The sequence below is a fragment of the Oncorhynchus masou genome, chromosome 18 (assembly GCF_036934945.1).
Source record: "Oncorhynchus masou masou isolate Uvic2021 chromosome 18, UVic_Omas_1.1, whole genome shotgun sequence".
Lineage (NCBI taxonomy): Eukaryota > Metazoa > Chordata > Actinopteri > Salmoniformes > Salmonidae > Oncorhynchus > Oncorhynchus masou.
Window position 1 is genome coordinate 11,885,410 of NC_088229.1, and position 21,028 is coordinate 11,906,437.

General features: G+C 41.6%; 1 protein-coding gene and 1 pseudogene across 1 annotated transcript; one reads left to right on the forward strand and one right to left on the reverse strand.

The window, feature by feature from the left end:
* Positions 1–1,549: 1,549 nt before the first annotated feature.
* On the forward strand, positions 1,550–5,775 carry LOC135503965 (toll-like receptor 5). The gene is made up of 2 exons (XM_064922173.1): positions 1,550–1,915; positions 2,684–5,775. Exons 1-2 carry the CDS (start codon positions 1,896–1,898, stop codon positions 4,656–4,658), a joined length of 1,995 nt encoding a protein of 664 aa, XP_064778245.1. The 5' UTR covers positions 1,550–1,895; the 3' UTR covers positions 4,659–5,775.
* A 3,321-nt stretch (positions 5,776–9,096) lies between these two features.
* Positions 9,097–21,028, reverse strand: part of LOC135503967 (mitogen-activated protein kinase 14A-like) — a 33,564-nt pseudogene continuing 21,632 nt past the window's right edge.

Sequence of the window (21,028 nt, forward strand, 5' to 3'; positions counted from 1 at the left end):
AGTGGGTGTCTCTCCAGGTGTGAGGACCAGGGCCATGAAGGACAGTGGTGGACTCTCCAGGTGTGAGGACCAGGGCCATGAAGGACAGTGATGGACTCTCCAGGTGTGAGGACCAGGGCCATGAAGGACAGTGATGGACTCTCCAGGTGTGAGGACCAGGGCCATGAAGGACAGTGGGTGACTCTCCAGGTGTGAGGACCAGGGCCATGAAGGACAGTGATGGACTCTCCAGGTGTGAGGACCAGGGCCGTGAAGGACAGTCAGGGCCAACAGTGAGGAGGTGGGGCTGGGCAGGGACTTGTAGGTCAGGGAGGGGGAAGGAATCACTTCATCCACAATGGACATAGATTCCTGGATAGAAAACCCAAAATACATTGGAACACACACAGACAGAGAGAGAGAGTGAAAAAAGCATCTGCCCTACTTCCTGCTCATCCTCCTCACAGAAATGTGGGGCTGTCATGCCAAATAATGCCCCCAAGACAAAAATGGTCCCCCCCTGAGTCACAATGGGAATCGATAAACTATTACACTTTTGAGCAGGGGGACACTATTTGGCATGACAGGCCTTCTGGTGGCTGAAGAGTGAACTGGCTAGTGAAGTCAAGCCTCTAATAAGGCTAGTGGTAAGTCCCATATAGAAGGATAGAGGACTCTTTTGTTGTATTTGTCCCATTATGGCATCTGTGAGCGTACGGGCAGCGCCATTGAGGCCATCTCCACTTTGAAGTAGTCCATTTTCTTCTTCTACTACATCTATGAGTTGATAAACAAACTGAAACGGTGCACACTGCCACCTGGAGTGTGTTGTTTAAACAGGGATAAGCCAAGGTTGGTGATTTACTGCCCCCTGCAGTTATGCAATATTTTCTCACGATTATAATTAGTTGACTGATCCCTCCTGATGACCTGGATGGAATTATGTGACTCGTCCTTAACCCACAGCAAGTCCCTCCCAGTTGACGACTTCAAACTGGTAAAAGTCCTCAATAGTGATGCCCATGGTAAAACAAGCTTTTGGGCAGTAGTCCTTTATCATTCTCTATGATACGTCTCACTCATTTGTGAAGTGTGACCCCTTGTGGACTACTAGAGGCCGCTATTTGATGATGCTTATTTATCCTTATTGACTTACAGTCGTTCCTATTTCATTAGTTCAATATATTGTCCTATTCCAGGCTGATGTTTTTGGTGAGCAGGGTTGCAATTTTTTCATCATTGCATGTAATTCAGATCATGTCTGTCCTGCTCTCAAAGACATTGCCAATATGAGCTTTACATTTTTAAAACGTTATTGAGAGGCTAATATGAGTGTAATATTAAAACATTACAGTTTTGGACTATTCAGAATCTTTTCATTCAGAGTGAATATATTATTACACCATGTTACAGTTCTACAAGTTCACACTACAGGTAAGCAGCGGTGGAAATCAAACCAAATCAAATTGTGTGTAAATTGCGTAAGGAAGGAGTTTCCAAAACAACAGGGGGAACATTTTTGGCATGCAAAATGTTTTGAGCCTCATGCCCGGTGGTCCGATACCCCTGATTGTAAATGGAGTATTGAGACAGAAAGAAATTCCATGGTTCTACACATTAAATTAGCATCATGTGTAATAACAATGTAATTGTGACACAATTTTGCACAACATGTTTACACAGGGGGAAATGTTTTTCACCGTGTTTCAAGAGGACACTTTGATGTAAGTCAAAACAACAGGACTATAAAAACTTCACTAGGTCAGTCAGAAGAGAAGTAAGGTTATCTCATGTAGATCACTCTCAAAAATTGCTGGATAGGAAAGTCAGTTTCTGGGTTTATGAATATCAGTGCTTCAAGTTATCTGCGAGGGGAGATCTGATAAACATACTCACAAGCTGTAAACACATTCTTTATGAGCGCGCATCACTTCAGGTAAGCTACAACTTTTCATTAATTCTTTGATTATTGACTATTCATTTTTTGTTGAAGTTGATTGGTTGGATTAATGTGATTGACTTTATTTTTATTTGTTTTACCTTTTTTGACTTAACTTAATACATGGAGAAAATATTGATTTGTTTTTCAACATTATTTGAACCTGATTGTTGACTTGGATTTGCATTGAACTTTGGAGGAAAAAATGTACAAGAACTTAAAGGTTCAATGCGGCCATTTTGATCTCACCAGCAAATCATTTCTGGGTAACAACTAAGTATCTAACTTGGATTGTTTTTAATTAAAATGGTCAAAAAGATACAAAAAATATCTTCTACCATTCTATCATTTTGATCTCATAGTCCCGTCTATGAATTTGAGAGTGGTGACATTTCTCCAGTCCCATTCCTCAGCGGTTTAGCTCAAAAAGTGGCAATCCCAGACTGCACCTTTATTCATTGATATAATACAAACAGGCCTGGGGAAGTCTTGTTACACCAGACTAGAGCAAGGCTGTGTACTCAGCACACACATAAAGTAGGGGAGTTCCATTAGCAGGCTGGGACAGAACCAGTGGACTATGGACCTTTAAGTGAAAACAGACAGTTAAACATAAACTCCCTAGCCAAGGATGTCTCATCTGAAGGGGATACCTCAAGACTGAAATATCTATCCAATTAATGTATGTATGGTAGCCCTGTAATGACATAAACATCATTTTTATTATATTTAAATAATTTGCATTATTTTCTTCTTTTGTGCAAGGGGGATGATGAGGAACTGTATACTGCTGGTTATCTTTGGAGTCTACCTGCAAGTGGTGAAATGCACCCCAAGATGTCCACTATATGGTTCTATAGCAGTTTGCACCAACCTGTCTCTATATCAGGTCCCTGCACTGCCTCCATACATTACCCATGTGTATATGAGGGATAACTACATCAGTGAGATAAATGAGACATCTTTCTCTGGGCTTGAAGGGCTAAAGGAACTGGACCTCAGTTGGCAACGAGTCAATGGGCTAACTATAAGAACTAACACCTTTCAAAGACTGGCAAACTTGGCAGTGCTCTATTTAGGACATAATAGAGGTTTACAGATTGAGCCAGATGCGTTTGTGGGACTGTCCAACCTGAGAACACTCTCTCTGTATGTGTGTGACCTAACTGAATCCATATTACAGGGCGACTATCTCAGGCCACTGGTGTCTTTGAAAACGCTAGATCTGTATGGTAACCAAGTGAAAAGAATCCAACCTTCACCATTCTTTGTGAACATGACAGATTTCCAAGAGTTAAACATTACCCTAAACCAGATGGAAAGCATATGTGAGGAAGATTTGCTTGGCTTTTGTGGCAAACACTTTCGGTTGCTCAAATTGAACAGCGTCTATCTATATGGTATGACTCAAAATGGTTTTGACTGGAAACGATGTGGAAATCCCTTTAGAAACATGTCTATAGAGACACTTGACTTATCTTCCAACGGATTCAACGTGGACAAGGCAAAATTGTTTTTCAATGCAATCCAAGGAACGAAAATTCACCATATTATTCTGGAACACAGCACCATGGGAAAATCATTTGGTTTCAGCAATTTCAAAGACCCAAACAAGAAAACATTCAATGGCCTCAAGAATAGTGGCATCAAGATTCTAGATTTGTCCAAATGCTTTATATTTGCTTTGCAATATGCAGTATTCAGTCCACTGAGAGAGGTAGAGGACATAACATTAGCCCAAAACAAAATTAACCAGATCGACAAGGGGGCATTTTGGGGTCTTGAAAATTTACAAAGACTCAACCTGTCACACAATCTTATGGGGGAAATCTATTCTTACACATTTGACAATCTACCCAATATTTTAGAATTAGATTTATCTTACAATCATATTGGTGCATTGGGATATCAGGCATTTGCAGGAATTCCAAACCTACAAATCCTGGATCTTACAGGAAACTCTATTCGGCAACTAGGTACATATGGTTACCTTGCACCACTACCAAACCTGCAACTTCTTCATTTGGCTGATAATAAGATCACATCCTTAGAGGGCCTCTTGGGCTTTGCTAACAGTACTATCATACTGAATGTTCAAAACAATAGGTTAACTAATTTAGAGGATGTATACATTGTGTTAGCTAAATTCACGCGCATTGAGCGTATCTGGTATGGTAACAACAACATAAAGTGGTGCATCTTTAGCAGTAATATTTCAGTGCCCGCTGTAAACTCTCTAAAGCTGCTGGAGCTCAGGAATGTTGCCCTGCAGATTTTATGGGGACATGGAGTGTGTTTGGACGTATTTGAAAATCTTATCAAGCTTTTTAGTCTGGATTTAAGCTTTAACTCGCTGAGGGCTCTCCCAGATGGCATATTCAAAGGCCTCGTCTCTCTGGAAGAGATGGATCTCAGCTTCAACTCTCTCACATACCTCCAACCAGACATTTTCCCAGCGAGTCTCAAAACAGTTGACCTCTCTTACAATTTCCTCTCCTCTCCTGACCCAGCGGCTTTCAGTTCTCTCAGCTGGATCAACTTATATAGGAATCGCTTCCACTGTGACGGTGGCCTGAAGGACTTTCTGACGTGGATGAACAGGACCAACGTGACTTTTCCGGACCCCGGCGTGGCTGAATTCAGCTGTGAGTTCCCCTCGGATCTCCATGGTGTCAGCCTGTTGAATTACAGCAAAGTCATAACGGAAAAGTACCCAAAACCATCTTTGACAAAAATTTAAAACAAGACAATTAGAGTTGGTATTATGTGTGTCATTTTCCATGCTATCTACTCTGTTTACACGTTTTCTATTGGGAATCACATTTTATTTTGTTGCCTACATTATCCTGAATGTCATATGGCATAATGTATGATATAAATACCTCATCAACACATCTTTAGTTAATCACACAGCGTAAAACAAATCAGCCAAAAGACAGTCAAAAGGTGTCCTCCAAAAGCATTATTTTCAAATGTTTGTATAAAGGAAAATACATATATATATATATATATATATATTGTCATTCTGTGCTTTTTTCCGTTATCTCACCACAAGACCCAATCCTATGTGAAGTGTGAGCCCCTGTGGACTACTAAAGAGGCTGCTATTTGATGCTCATTTAAGCAATAAAGGCCAGGGGGAGTGGTATTTGGCCAGTATACCACGACTAAGGGCTGTTCTTACACACAACGCAACGCGGAGTGCCTGGATACAGCCATTTGCCGTGGTATATTGGTTTTATACCACAAACCCAGAGGTGCCTTATTGCTATTATAAACTGGTTACCAACATCATTAGAGCAGTAAAACTACATGTTTTGTCATGCCTGTGTTATACGGTCTGATATACCACCGCTGTCAGCCAATCAGCATTCAGGGCTCCAACCACCCAGGTTATAGCTATTCTTATATAGCCATTCATTTTTCATGAATTCAATATGTTGTTTTATTCCAGACAAGAGTTCATTTTGCGTGCAGGGTTGCGATTTTATCAACATTATATGTCATTTCAGATCATGTCGGTCCTGCTCCCAAAAACATTACCAATACGAACTTAATTTCTTTTTTTAATTAAGATAAATGTTATTGTATTCTGAGAGGCTAATATGATTGTAATAACAATGACTTTTTGAACTATTCAGAATGTTTTAATTCATAGAGAATGTATGAATAAACACAAAAAAAAATTCAGTTCTCAATGTCACACTAGTGGGCTACAGGTAAGGGCATTGTGGGGAAATGGGGTGAGAGAGGAGTGACCAGTGACCAGTTTTGAGCTGAATGACCAGTGAATGATACAATAATGGGGAATTTCCTGAGTGATATTTCTATCTCTATTACTATCTCTATCCCATGCCCCCCCCAGCAAGATTGGTTTAATATCCCATGCCAGATAGCAGCTAGATCGGTTTAATATCCCATGCCAGATAGCAGCTAGATAGGTTTAATATCCCATGCCAGATAGCAGCTAGATAGGTTTAATATCCCATGCCAGATAGCAGCTAGATCAGATAGCAGCTAGATAGGTTTAATATCCCATGCCAGATAGCAGCTAGATAGGTTTAATATCCCATGCCAGATAGCAGCTAGATAGGTTTAATATCCCATGCCAGATAGCAGCTAGATAGGTTTAATATCCCATGCCAGATAGCAGCTAGATAGGTTTAATATCCCATGCCAGATAGCAGCTAGATGGGTTTAATATCCCATGCCAGATAGCAGCTAGATCGGTTTAATATCCCATGCCAGATAGCAGCTAGATCGGTTTAATATCCCATGCCAGATAGCAGCTAGATCGGTTTAATATCCCATGCCTGATAGTAGCTAGATAGGTTTAGTATCTCACGCATGTTCGTTCAATCTTCCAGTACGCCACGTTTATTTGTCACCTCCCCCCTTCATACAGAACACAACCTGCTTCGTCTGTTTATTAGGTTTGGCCTAATACAGGTGCTACGCAGGGTCCCCAATCAATTTATTAATAACTGCAAAATAACATTATTTTGAAAATAGAGTGTACTCAATCTAGTGTCACGACGCGCCCTTTTACGGGGAAGATCATAGCCCTCTCTCGCTCTCTCCCACCACAGGTTTATGACGGTCATAAATACCTAAAACTCTTTGCCGCACTCGGCAAAATGGAGGTTAGGAATCCCTTTGTTACCACAGAGAAAGACTGTGTGTCAAGCCCTGGTCAAAATATATTATGTTTATCTTCATTTATTGGGTCAGGCCAGGGTGTGACATGGGTTTATTGTGGTGTGTTTCGTCTTGGGGTTGTGTGGGGTGTATAGCGTAGTCTATGGCTGCCTGAGGCGGTTCTCAATCAAAGTCAGGTGATTATCGTTGTCTCTGATTGGGAACCATATTTAGGCAGCCATACTCTGAGTGTTTCGTGGGTGATTGTTCCTGTCTCGGTGTTTATATTCACCAGATAGGCTGTAGTTTTTTTCACGTTTCCGTCTGTTGTTATTTTTTTGTACATTTCAGTTTTTTCAATATGGTAAACTCAAGAGATTGAATAATGTAACAATATTTCTATATTCCAACCAGTTGAAATTGTCCGTGGGTACTCAAAGAACAATCATGTTGAATTCCTTAATAATTTGTAATGTAACAATGTTATGGGATTTTTATGAATAATGACTAAATTATGTATACATTTAACTTAGAACTATAACTAAACAGAATACTACTATGTTACTGTATGAATGTATGAATCTTATTATAATACTGAATATAATGTGTGTAGTTTTAGTCAAGAATTAGAACAATGACTTTCTGTTCCTTGTTAGAAACAAATGGAGCTGTCGTCAGACCGGCTGGAATGCTGTGTTCCTTACAGGACATTCTGTCCTCACCCAGGGAGGGGAAAGACATTGGGCTTGTTGTAGATTGTCTGCCACCTGTTAAACAATGTGAGAAGGCTTGAACTATATTGCCATTGTAGAGGAGGAGGGGGGACATTTATGACGAAATGTGAGGTATATATAAACCAATGTACATGGTATTATGACCAGAGCTCTCGGGAATAAATGCTATTGATTAATTTTGAGACTGATCTTTGTCTATTTTATGCAAATAAGAACCTTACAAATTCTTAGAAATGGACAAAGTGTTTTGCTTTGTTACAATTGAATTGGTTAATGAACACACAGTTACTAAATTCATGTAACAAACTACCACAGCTGAACAGAACTGTTTCTCTGAATGTGTATATTTCCCAGTTACCAGATTTACATTTGAATGTTGTATAAAATGAATGATTGAGTATGGGACTACTTTTGAAAAGATGAAATGTGATGTTAGCCTTCTAAATGAGAGTATAGTTGAAACATTACATTAAAAACCAGTCAGTGACCACAGAGCACATTTACAAAATGTACATTTAGTCAAGATAATGCCAGGACAGGGTCCCCACGTTGAAATGGCTAAAACGCTAGACCAAAACACGCAGGGTGATGCTAGCGTGTGAAGTGGTTCAAACTACAACTCTACCAAAGGACAAGGCCAGAGAACGTGGAGATCATCACCACGCTGAAATGGTGAAGAAATCTACAAACTACAGACCAATTATTCAGGCTGCAGCTTTTTAAGTACTTTAGTTTAGTAAACGCAAACAGTCTTATGACCGAATAGTACTCTGACGTATCTATTATAACAAGCTACAACTCCCAAAGACTTTGATCTATGGTGGACAAACCAGAGACTTTCTGTCAAAAATCTATCCGGCAGACAGGCGATCGAAGAGAGGGACAACAAAGGCCCTCTGCGAAGGGGTGAGGCCACTCTTGAGCTGGCCCCACCTCTTTCCTTTGTCTACTGAGCCGTCATATCGACTTAGCCCACTAGGGACTTTTGGGTATCATGTCAGTAACCAATGTGTAACTATTGTGTGTGTGTGTTTATGTAATTCCGTGATTGATGAGTTGGTAAATAAATAAGCCAATTTGTATATCGCTGATTCATGATTTATGTTAGGATTCGTGCAGATATCCAAAGGCTTGCAACGTTTAGGAATGAGACTGACGAGGTAACAATGCATTAATAGAAGACTAATCGATAAGAAAATAAAATATCTGAAGAGTTATATTTGGGAAATTTAAACTCTAAAACATTTCCCCGTGGAACCCCGACTTCCTAGCTAATTACTATTCTGTGATTTGTTTAATTACTGAATAATTACAAATAGAATTGCTTTGATAAATATAACAGTCTTCACCTTTAACGATTGAATAGACAGGTGTCATAGTCAATGCTATGTGTGCGGCCCACAGACTGCTGCCTTCATTTAATTGAGTGGCGGAGTTCGTTTTGGATGGCTGGTGCCTCGGTTGGATGAGGATTTCACTTAAGGACCAATGGAATGGTCTAAAATGAGAACTCTGCCCACCTGGGGTACCTGGCCATGCAAAACAAACTTCACCATTAATACACTAATGATAATACACATTTCTACACAACTGCTCTGACCCAAACACAACTGTGATGGCTCTGATCTTTTCACATTGTCTTTTACTGCTTGGTTGGTGGATGCACAATCCGGCATGATATGACTCAGTAGTGTGAAAAACTGTTACAAGCTACAGAGATAAGCATTGCCACTTCCTTTGCAAACCTTGAATACTTCTAGCACAAGTAGGGTATGGACTTAAAGGCACAAAGTATAAAACAGACTATAGACTTAAAAATAACTGTCTTTATTTCTTTATAAACAAAGGCATTAATTATAGTAATAGTTACTCTGCTGTAAAGACTGTTAGATGTCAGTCTTCTATGGGGATTGGCTGACATAAACAACAGTATCTCTCTCCAGTTGAAATACCACCTCAAAGTATAAATATAACTAAGCAATTCCCTCATTTCTTTTTGACATCGATTTACATTTGTCTATTTTGCGGCTTTAAGCATGACACGTCAAGCTCCTGTTAACACATATTCAAAACACACACACACACACAAATGATGAACATGCTGATAATGAAGATTGTTTAAATTCAACAAACCAAAAAAGAAGTCATGAAGATTAAAAAATAAAATATAGAACAGATATTTACATACATTTGAGTTGATTTTGTACCCAAAAATACATACTTTTCCTAGTTTACTTAATGCCACGTTGATTGGCACATTCATTGATTGCCCACAGTGGCTCATATCAACTCCATCGGGTTTTAAAGTGTCAATATGGAAAGTGGTGAAACCAGAATTAATTCTCTATTCAATGGAGTGCAGCATGGTTCAACTAGGCTAGAGTCCTGGGGCTATTCAATGGAGTGCAGCATGGTTCAACTAGGCTCGAGTCCTGGGGCTATACAATGGAGTGCAGCATGGTTCAACTAGAGTCCTGGGGCTATTCAATGGAGTGCAGCATGGTTCAACTAGGCTAGAGTCCTGGGGCTATTCAATGGAGTGCAGCATGGTTCAACTAGGCTCGAGTCCTGGGGCTATTCAATGGAGTGCAGCATGGTTCAACTAGAGTCCTGGGGCTATTCAATGGAGTGCAGCATGGTTCAACTAGGCTCGAGTCCTGGGGCTATTCAATGGAGTGCAGCATGGTTCAACTAGGCTAGAGTCCTGGGGCTATTCAATGGAGTGCAGCATGGTTCAACTAGGCTCGAGTCCTGGGGCTATTCAATGGAGTGCAGCATGGTTCAACTAGAGTCCTGGGGCTATTCAATGGAGTGCAGCATGGTTCAACTAGGCTCGAGTCCTGGGGCTATTCAATGGAGTGCAGCATGGTTCAACTAGGCTAGAGTCCTGGGGCTATTCAATGGAGTGCAGCATGGTTCAACTAGGCTCGAGTCCTGGGGCTATTCAATGGAGTGCAGCATGGTTCAACTAGGCTCGAGTCCTGGGGCTATTCAATGGAGTGCAGCATGGTTCAACTAGAGTCCTGGGGCTATTCAATGGAGTGCAGCATGGTTCAACTAGAGTCCTGGGGCTATACAATGGAGTGCAGCATGGTTCAACTAGAGTCCTGGGGCTATTCAATGGAGTGCAGCATGGTTCAACTAGGCTCGAGTCCTGGGGCTATTCAATGGAGTGCAGCATGGTTCAACTAGGCTCGAGTCCTGGGGCTATTCAATGGAGTGCAGCATGGTTCAACTAGAGTCCTGGGGCTATTCAATGGAGTGCAGCATGGTTCAACTAGAGTCCTGGGGCTATACAATGGAGTGCAGCATGGTTCAACTAGAGTCCTGGGGCCATCACGGTTATTTATTCTGACGCTGTATCTCAATATTCTATATATATTCTCAATATTCCTTCCATTGTGCCCGTCATCTGCACAGTTGTGTTCTGAAACACAGAACAGTTGAAAGCAATATGGTTGACCCCTACCAGGCCTTCGCTTTCTCCTGTCCAGTTCCTTTACCTCAGTGCAGATCAAGGAGATGAGGACGAGAGGAAGCCACAAAAATTGTCTGAATCTGCCAGAATTCCATCATTTGGGTATTCAATTAGCTGAATAATGATTTTAGGGTTTGAGAGCATTAAATGGGCGGCAGGTAGCCTACCGGTTAAAACCGGGCCAGTAACAGAAAGGTTGATAGTTCGAATCCCTGAGCGGTCTAGGTGAAAAATCTGTCGATGTGTCCTTGAGCAAGGCACTTAACCCCAATTGCTCTTGTAGGCTGCTCTGGATCAGAGCGCCTGTTAAAATGACTACAATGTAAAAGGGATTAAACATCCTATGGTCTGGCGCTGGCATTGAACAGTATTAAAACTTGGGGGAGGGGGAACTAATCTGCAACGTGGTATATTGAAACATTTCTCACAGCTAAAACATTTCCATAAAGTTAAAAAGTTCATAACAATGTTGAAGAATAGAATGAATCCCTATGTGCATTCCAAATGGTCCCCAATTCACTATATAGTGCACTACTGTTGACCATAAGCCTATGGGCCCTGTTCAAAGGAAAGGAACATACCTAGTCAGTTGCACAACTCAATGCATTCAACTGAAATATAGTCTTCCGCATTTAGTACTGCAGTATTAGAGTTCCATTTGGGACACATCCTATGTCATATACCAGATCCATTAAAGAAGATCATCACCGGTTTCTGAAGTGCCTGGGAGTCTTGACACCAGTGCTGTGACTGACAGGAAAACAAAGCCAGGGGAGTCTGACATGAACGCTGTGATTGGTAGATTGGCAGAGCGCGAGTGACAGACAAGCATTATTGCACATTTCAGATGATACACATCATGAAATGATTCAATCAGAACACATTTTCCGGATGTTTAAATTCAGCATCTAATTTCTTTCGGATATCACAGTGGTGAGCAATAGAATACAGTGGTGAGCAATAGAATACAGTAATGAGCAAGAGAATACAGTAATGAGCAAGAGAATACAGTGGTGAGCAAGAGAATACAGTGGTGAGCAAGAGAATACAGTAATGAGCAAGAGAATACAGTAATGAGCAAGAGAATACAGTAATGAGCAATAGAATACAGTAATGAGCAATAGAATACAGTAATGAGCAATAGAATACAGTGGTGAGCAAGAGAATACAGTGGTGAGCAAGAGAATACAGTGGTGAGCAAGAGAATACAGTGGTGAGCAATAGAATACAGTGGTGAGCAATAGAATACAGTGGTGAGCAATAGAATACAGTGGTGAGCAATAGAATACAGTGGTGAGCAATAGAATACAGTGGTGAGCAATAGAATACAGTGGTGAGCAATAGAATACAGTGGTGAGCAATAGAATACAGTGGTGAGCAATAGAATACAGTGGTGAGCAATAGAATACAGTGGTGAGCAATAGAATACAGTAATGAGCAATAGAATACAGTGGTGAGCAATACTTTCATAATAATAAAACTTCTGAAGGAGGAATACAAAACTAGTTTAAATATAGATTTTATTCCAAATAGCATCCTATTCCCTATATAGTGCCCTGGTCAAAAGCAGAGCACTAAATAGGGAATAGGGTGCCATTTGGGACACAAATATAGACAGAATAATAAAAGAAGCATGACATTTTTCAGAAATGGACCAATAATGGTATTAGTGGTTGTTTTCTGCTTGCCTCCATTTCTCCCTTGAAAATACACGGTAGTAGACACATACAATCAGTATTTGTTAACACCGATTTAACAGCCCTTAAAAATGTCGCTCTCCTCTCCTCCATTGTAGTTCTAGCCTGGTCCCATATCTGTTTGGGTTGTACAGCCAACTCCCATGGCCATTGTCATGCCACAGCACCAACGAATCTGGGACCAGGCTATTTTTTGTAACGTTTCCCTTGTAACACCTTACGGAGTCAAAATGGTGGGAGAGAGAGCGAGAGCTTAAGAAATATAACAATAGACAAACATTTGCAGGCACTATTATTCCAAAAGGTCGTCTGGTAAGAGGGAACCTCAGTGATAGAGATGTTTGGTGTTGACGGGAGAGGGGCTTGTAAAAATCACATTGCCCATTCACGATTCCATGTCGTTTTCATCGAAGATGGGTGGCTCAAAATCACATACCGCCTCAAAGGTCAGCCCTGTGAGGAAGGGAGGGAGATAGAAATGTGTTTCGCAGGTGTTTCAGAGCTGTCTGAGGGGTTGGGAGCAGAGCAGAGCAAAATACATTTATCCTGCAAGATGGAAAAAGTTTGGTCCCACTCTACTTTAAAGCATTCAGGTATAATGGCCCCATCTATTCCATTTTACATACGTTTCCATTCTTCGATGTCCAGATCGCGGCTCTCAAAGCTCTGGTCGTAGGGGTCAGCCTCAGGCTCGTCGTCTGGGTCGTGGTACTGGGAGAAGTAGGGGTGGGCCAGAGCCTCGGCAGCCGTGATCCTCTTATCTGTGTCCAGAACCAACATCTTCTCCAGCAGGTCCACAGCTACAAGCAGAAAAACATCATGCATACCAACAGGGTCCATATTCACAAAGACTCTCAGTGTAGGAGTGCTGTTATAGGATCAGTTTAGCTTTTTCCATCATAAATTGATAAAGATTGTATGGAGAGGGCAAACCTAAAAAGCACCTACTCTATGATGCTTTATGAAAATGGCTGCAGCAGGCCATCTTATGACTCCTTCCTCTCATTATCACCACAAAATATAACATCTTGGGGTCTGATTTACAGGCAAGTGTTCCGAGTATAAAATGATTCCAACACTACCTTGTGGGTTGGCTCCAATGAACACGTCAGAAAAATTCCTCTTGGGCATCTGAGGCAAGGATTTGATGTAGTTCCTTGCCTGAAAACCAATGGGAGTAAAGAGATCAGAGGTTAAAGGCCAATAGAACACAAAACCAGGCTGGCATCCAAAACAGCACCGTATTAACTACATAATGCCCCTGTCTTTATCTGGGGCTGCGAAAGCGGCCACTAACTTTGTATTCAGAGAGTAAAGACTATGATTAGCACTAATTAGTCCCATATTAGACAAGGACTTTTGCCAAACCACATCATATTCCCCATGTCCCCACTTGTGACTGTGCACTATAAAGGGAATAGGGTGCCATTTGGGATCCCTCATCAGGAGAAATGTGACTAGATTTACTCATAACCACATTGTCCCAGTCACTTGATCATATGGCAGCATTGGCAAGAATTGGATTATTATCAGCACTGCTAAGAGAGGGTTTCATTGCAGATTAAGTGAATGTGCAAAGAGAGAGAGAGAAAGCAGAAGGAGAAGAAACAGTATTTAAAAACATTTTTTTAACCTTTATTTAACTAGGCAAGTCAATTAAGAACAAATTCTTATTTTCAATGACGGCCTAGGAACAGTTCAGGGGCAGAACGACAGATTTGTACCTTGTCAGCTCGGGAATTTGAACTTGCAACCTTCCGGTTACTAGTCCAACGCTCTAACCACTAGGGCACCCTGCCGCCCCAGGTAAACAATAACTGAGTATTGTTTATTTATTTGGTTGCAGTACTTACTGTATAATCTAGCATCATGTAATACAGCTACCATCTACTCAATCAGTTCACACTTCAAGAACTTCAATACTGTGAATTTCAGTTCCTACTTCCCTTACCACACTGTTGTCAGAGGAGGAAGTGTTTCAATTCAAACAAATTCTGGTTCAGGCAATGTGCCATAGTTTGTTAGTGTGCAATTCTAGACATATTAATACTTTATATGGTTTCATAATGCTTTACAACACTGCTATGGCAAGCCAAACATTAGAAGGCAAGAGAGTAGTTGCTGCTTGACTTGCATTGACGTACAGCAAGCATCAGACGCCACTCAGTGGTTATAGTAGAGCGCTTTGGGTAGTAGAACAGAGAAACCTACAGTCGAAAAAAGCAGCAATGACAAAATGCTACATGTATGTTTGTCTACATACTCTTTATGTGGGAGCAAAGATAATCTAAGGAGGTTGTAATATTGTAGCACTGGGAATGTGGCAGTGCTCTGGGCTAGATGTGACGGAGGTGGCACTGCTCTGGGCTAGATGTGACTGCGGTGGCACTGCTCTGGGCTAGGTGTGACTGCGGTGGCAGTGCTCTGGGCTAGATGTGACGGCGGTGGCAGTGCTCTGGGCTAGATGTGACGGCGGTGGCAGTGCTCTGGGCTAGGTGTGGCGGCGGTGGCAGTGCTCTGGGCTAGGTGTGACGGCGGTGGCAGTGCTCTGGGCTAGGTGTGACGGCGGTGGCAGTGCTCTGGGCTAGGTGTGACGGAGGAGGCACTGCTCTGGGCTAGGTGTGACGGAGGTGGCAGTGCTCTGGGCTAGGTGTGACGGCGGTGGCAGTGCTCTGGGCTAGGTGTGACGGCGGTGGTTCGGGCTAACCAGGGTTGGAGTCAATTTGGTCAACTCAGGGAGTAAAAATGCAATTTTCAGTTTTCTTCCTGAATTGACTTGGAATTTACCCCAACCCTGGAGCTAACAGTCTTGTGGCACGCAGGTTCGAGGACTTGGGTTCAAATCCTTGCTTGGCCCCATATAAAATGCATTGAAATGAGTAATTTGGTCCTGCTCACCTCGTGGCTTGGCATCCTGCTTATTAGAGAGGCTGGGGGCGTTCCTGTCAGACGCATTATCTGTTGAAGCTGGTTTATATCTATCAGGTACGGGTCAAGGGGTATCAGCAGACAGCAGTATAGCAGAGACGGTAAGTTGACAAGCAGCTAGTCAGTGGGAGACCTGATGACTCGCATTAGCTCCTCGAGCTTATACCTGGCTTTCTGGCCTAGGCGTTTAGCTCCGCGGGCTAACAGTCTTCTTTATGAGTTTTATGGTAAGGCTCAACTCCTAAGACGCTCTGCAAAAAAAAGTGAATAGTCCCATCTTTGGAGGGAAAGGTAAGAAAAGAGAGTGTGAGATTGTAAAGGTGTGTGTAAGGCAGACAGATAGCATGCTTGAGGTTATGTTAGAGAAGAGAAAGTTCAATTAGTCAGGAGAAAGTCAAGTTAATAAATCACAGGTGTGAAACCCAAAGCTTTGAACATAGAAGCAGGGCTCTATGCTGACCCTTTTTGGTTAATTTTTTTTTAGGCACACAGAAATTTAGGAGCACACCGTAATAAGTAATTTTTCTAGGAGCACTGGTGCTCCTAAATTTAAATTCCAGATCACACAGCAAAATATTTAGGCGCATATGCAAGTAAAATGGTCGCACTGTAGAGCCCTGAGAAATGTATGTTCATTTATCCAAGTGAAGAATTTGTTTTCAAATCAAAACAGGTATCGCATTTGACCCCATCTCACAAACAGAGATTTCAAAGGATGTAAACATGTAAAATAGTTATTGTTGCTGAAGAGTATAACACACTTCACAGATTGATGCAAAAACAAATAATTACCAGGGACTTTAGCAATTTAAGCAAGCAGAGACCTTGCAGCATAATAACTATGTGTACAACTCACAGACGAAGAGGAGATTTTCATCAAGAGCTCAGGCTCTGGCGTCCCAACGAGCATCATTATTAGCTTCAACTGATCAATGTCTAACAGGTACCATGTGTAAAGGAACAACAGGAGCTGGCTGGGGAGGGGAGAGGAACCAGCAAGAACAGTATTTGTTGTCTTTAAAAATAACTGAGCTGTACTTGATTGAGCTTTTGCCTGGCACAATGGAACCAAGAACAATGACAAATGCAGCCCGGGACATTGAATTGTCAGAGTTTCACACGGACTATAACATATATTATAAACTGGGTGGTTCAAGCCCTGAATGCTGATTGGCTGACAGCCATGGTATATCAGACCGTATACCACGGGTATGACAAAACATTTATTTTTACTGCTCTAATTATGTTGGTAAGAGGTGTATAATAGCAATAAGGCACCTCGGGGGTTTGTGATATGTGGACAATATATCACGGCTCAGGTCTGTATCCAGGCACTCCACATTAAGTTGTGCCTAAGAACATCCTTTGGCCGTGGTATATTGGCCATATACATCACATCCCCCGGGCCTTACTGCTATTATAAATTAAGTGTAACATGCTTGTACAAACTATAATCAGAATTGCCTCTCTGAATGGTTGAAAATCAACATGACCTCCTATATTATATCGGAGGCCCTGTTTTGCACAATCATGTGACATGCTTGGATTTGAACCTTTATTCAAATCTTGCTATGACACATGATTGTGCAAAACACAGGGCCCCAATTGGAATTGCTAGGTGTTATCATGCTGGATAAGAACTATGGAATGGGTAAACACACAGCAGAGGATGGATCTTTAAATGCCTCGTTGTTAGTATCTCTGAAAACACTGACAGGCAAGGAAATACAAAGATTAGTGCCAGACTCATTCAGCAGATCCAAAGACTAAAACATTGTCATACAGTCCAGCAGACTATGAGACACGTGTTACAGAAGAGGAGGCTCTGTGCATCGGACAGACAACGGAAGAAGGCTAGGAAGCCTGATAAAACAGAGTTTTAGAGACCAAGTGTGGAGAGGTAGACGTTAGTGTGGCTACAGAAACGGACAAAGTTTCTACAGTGTAATTCAGCCTCATGGCATGCTGTAGGGAGAGACAACAGAGCGGATTGCAAGAGAACAAACATAGATAGCAACATAGCGGGGTTAGTTGAAGAGGCATCGAGGCACCACAGCGGGGTTAGTTGAAGAAGGCACCACAGCAGGGTTAGTTGAAGAAGGCACCACAGCGGGGTTAGTTGACGAAGGCACCACAGCGGGGTTAGTTGAAGAAGGCACCACAGCAGGGTTAGTTGACGAAGGCACCATAGCGGGGTTAGTTGAAGAAGGCACCACAGCGGGGTTAGTTGAAGAAGACACCACAGCGGGGTTAGTTGACGAAGGCACCACAGCGGGGTTAGTTGACGAAGGCACCACAGCGGGGTTAGTTGAAGAAGGCACCACAGCGGGGTTAGTTGAAGAAGGCACCACAGGGTTAGGGTTAGTTGAAGAAGGCACCACAGCAGGGTTAGTTGAAGAAGGCACCACAGCGGGGTTAGTTGAAGAAGGCACCACAGCGGGGTTAGTTGAAGAAGGCACCACAGCGGGGTTAGTTGAAGAAGGCACCACAGCGGGGTTAGTTGAAGAAGGCACCACAGCGGGGTTAGTTGAAGAAGGCACCACAGCGGGGTTAGTTGAAGAAGGCACCACAGCGGGGTTAGTTGAAGAAGGCACCACAGCGGGGTTAGTTGAAGAAGGCACCATAGCGGTGTTAGTTGAAGAAGGCACCATAGCGGTGTTAGTTGAAGAAGGCACCATAGCGGGGTTAGTTGAAGAAGGCACCATAGCGGGGTTAGTTGAAGAAGGCACCATAGCGGGGTTAGTTGAAGAAGGCACCATAGCGGGGTTAGTTGAAAAGGTTAGTTTTGCAGACTAGCAGGTTAGGAACATAGAAGAGCTTTAGCTTAGAACACATTATTTTAGGTCACATGGCTTGGACCTGCAAAAAGCTGTTACCATCACGTCAATCAATCACCAGCAGTAGGATTCTGTGTGAACACCGGTCTTATCCAATGTGATTCAATAAGGACATATTGTGTGGGAATCTCACCACCAACCACTCGAAGGTTAGTCACGGAAACAGAGTGGTTTAATGTGTAGGCCAGGCATACTCACAAAGTAGAGGACATTTCAGCTTCGGTACTCATATCAGACCAATAGTAGGGTAACTGAGGTTAGGGCAATGAAAGGATACGGTCAGTACCGGGAAACAGAGTTCTGCCAGTGAGGAGTTCAGCCATGATACATCCCACAGACCAAATGTCCACTGTAACAAAGAGGAAATCATTAGTCTGTAACACAAACACAGGAACAACACACGTCTACCGTAATAGAGGAACACCACATCTCCTGTTACATATAGTGGAATAACAAATATCTACTGTTACATATAGAGGAATAACACATCTGTTACATATAGTGGAATAACAAATATCTACTGTTACATATAGAGGAATAACACATCTCCTGTTACATATAGGGGAATAACACATCTATACTGTTACATATAGGGGAATAACACATCTATACTGTTACATATAGGGGAATAACACATCTCTATACTGTTACATATAGGGGAATAACACATCTATACTGTTACATATAGGGGAATAACACATCTATACTGGGGAATAACACATCTATACTGTTACATATAGGGGAATAACACATCTATACTGTTACATATAGGGGAATAACACATCTATACTGTTACATATAGGGGAATAACACATCTATACTGTTACATATAGGGGAATAACACATCTATACTGTTACATATAGGGGAATAACACATCTATACTGTTACATATAGGGGAATAACACATCTATACTGTTACATATAGGGGAATAACACATCTATACTGGAATAACACATCTATACTGTTACATATAGGGGAATAACACATCTATACTGTTACATATAGGGGAATAACACATCTATACTGTTACATATAGGGGAATAACACATCTATACTGTTACATATAGGGGAATAACACATCTATACTGTTACATATAGGGGAATAACACATCTATACTGTTACATATAGGGGAATAACACATCTATACTGTTACATATAGGGGAATAACACATCTACTGTTACATATAGGGGAATAACACATCTCCTGTTACATATAGGGGAATAACACATCTACTGTTACATATAGAGGAATAAGACATCTACTGTTACATATAGGGGAATAACACATCTATACTGTTACATATAGGGGAATAACACATCTATACTGTTACATATAGGGGAATAACACATCTATACTGTTACATATAGGGGAATAACACATCTACTGTTACATATAGGGGAATAACACATCTATACTGTTACATATAGGGGAATAACACATCTCCTGTTACATATAGGGGAATAACACATCTACTGTTACATATAGAGGAATAAGACATCTGTTACTGTTACATCTCCTGTTACATAGGGGAATAACACATCTATACTGTTACATATAGGGGAATAACACATCTACTGTTACATATAGGGGAATAACACATCTACTGTTACATATAGGGGAATAACACATCTATACTGTTACATATAGGGGAATAACACATCTATACTGTTACATATAGGGGAATAACACATCTATCCTATTACATATAGGGGAATAACACATCTCCTGTTACATATAGGGGAATAACACATCTACTGTTACATATAGGGGAATAACACATCTCCTGGGGAATAACACATCTATACATATAGGGGAATAACACATCTCCTGTTACATATAGGGGAATAACACATCTGTTACATATAGGGGAATAACACATCTACTGTTACATATAGGGTGGAAAACATTATGTTCAGCATGTCCATTCAGTGTCCTGCCATTATGACATCCAGCTGGCAAGAACGTCGGCCCAACATCACAAGTACATCAACAATGTGTAGCCTAAATGTACAGCTCGTATACATGTCTACAGTGAGCAGATGCAGGCTGTCTAAACCACTCAGAGCTCTAGCTACTGTCTCTGTCATGATGTAGCACATCAGATCTCTAGCTACTGTACCTGTCATGATGTAACACATCAGATCTCTAGCTACTGTACCTGTCATGATGTAACACATCAGATCTCTAGCTACTGTACCTGTCATGATGTAACACATCAGATCTCTAGCTACTGTACCTGTCATGATGTAACACATCAGATCTCTAGCTACTGTACCTGTCATGATGCAACACATCAGATCTCTAGCTACTGTACCTGTCATGATGTAATACATCAGATCTCTAGCTACTGTACCTGTCATGATGTAATACATCAGAGCTCTAGCTACTGTACCTGTCATGATGTAACACATCAGATCTCTAGCTACTGTCTCATGATGTAATACATGTCATGATGTAACACATCAGATCTCTAGCTACTGTACCTGTCATGATGTAACACATCAGATCTCTAGCTACTGTCTCTGTCATGATGTAATACATCAGATCTCTAGCTACTGTACCTGTCATGATGTAATACATCAGATCTCTAGCTACTGTACCTGTCATGATGTAATACATCAGATCTCTAGCTACTGTACCTGTCATGATGTAACACATCAGATCTCTAGCTACTGTACCTGTCATGATGTAACACATCAGATCTCTAGCTACTGTCTCTGTCATGATGTAATACATCAGATCTCTAGCTACTGTACCTGTCATGATGTAATACATCAGATCTCTAGCTACTGTA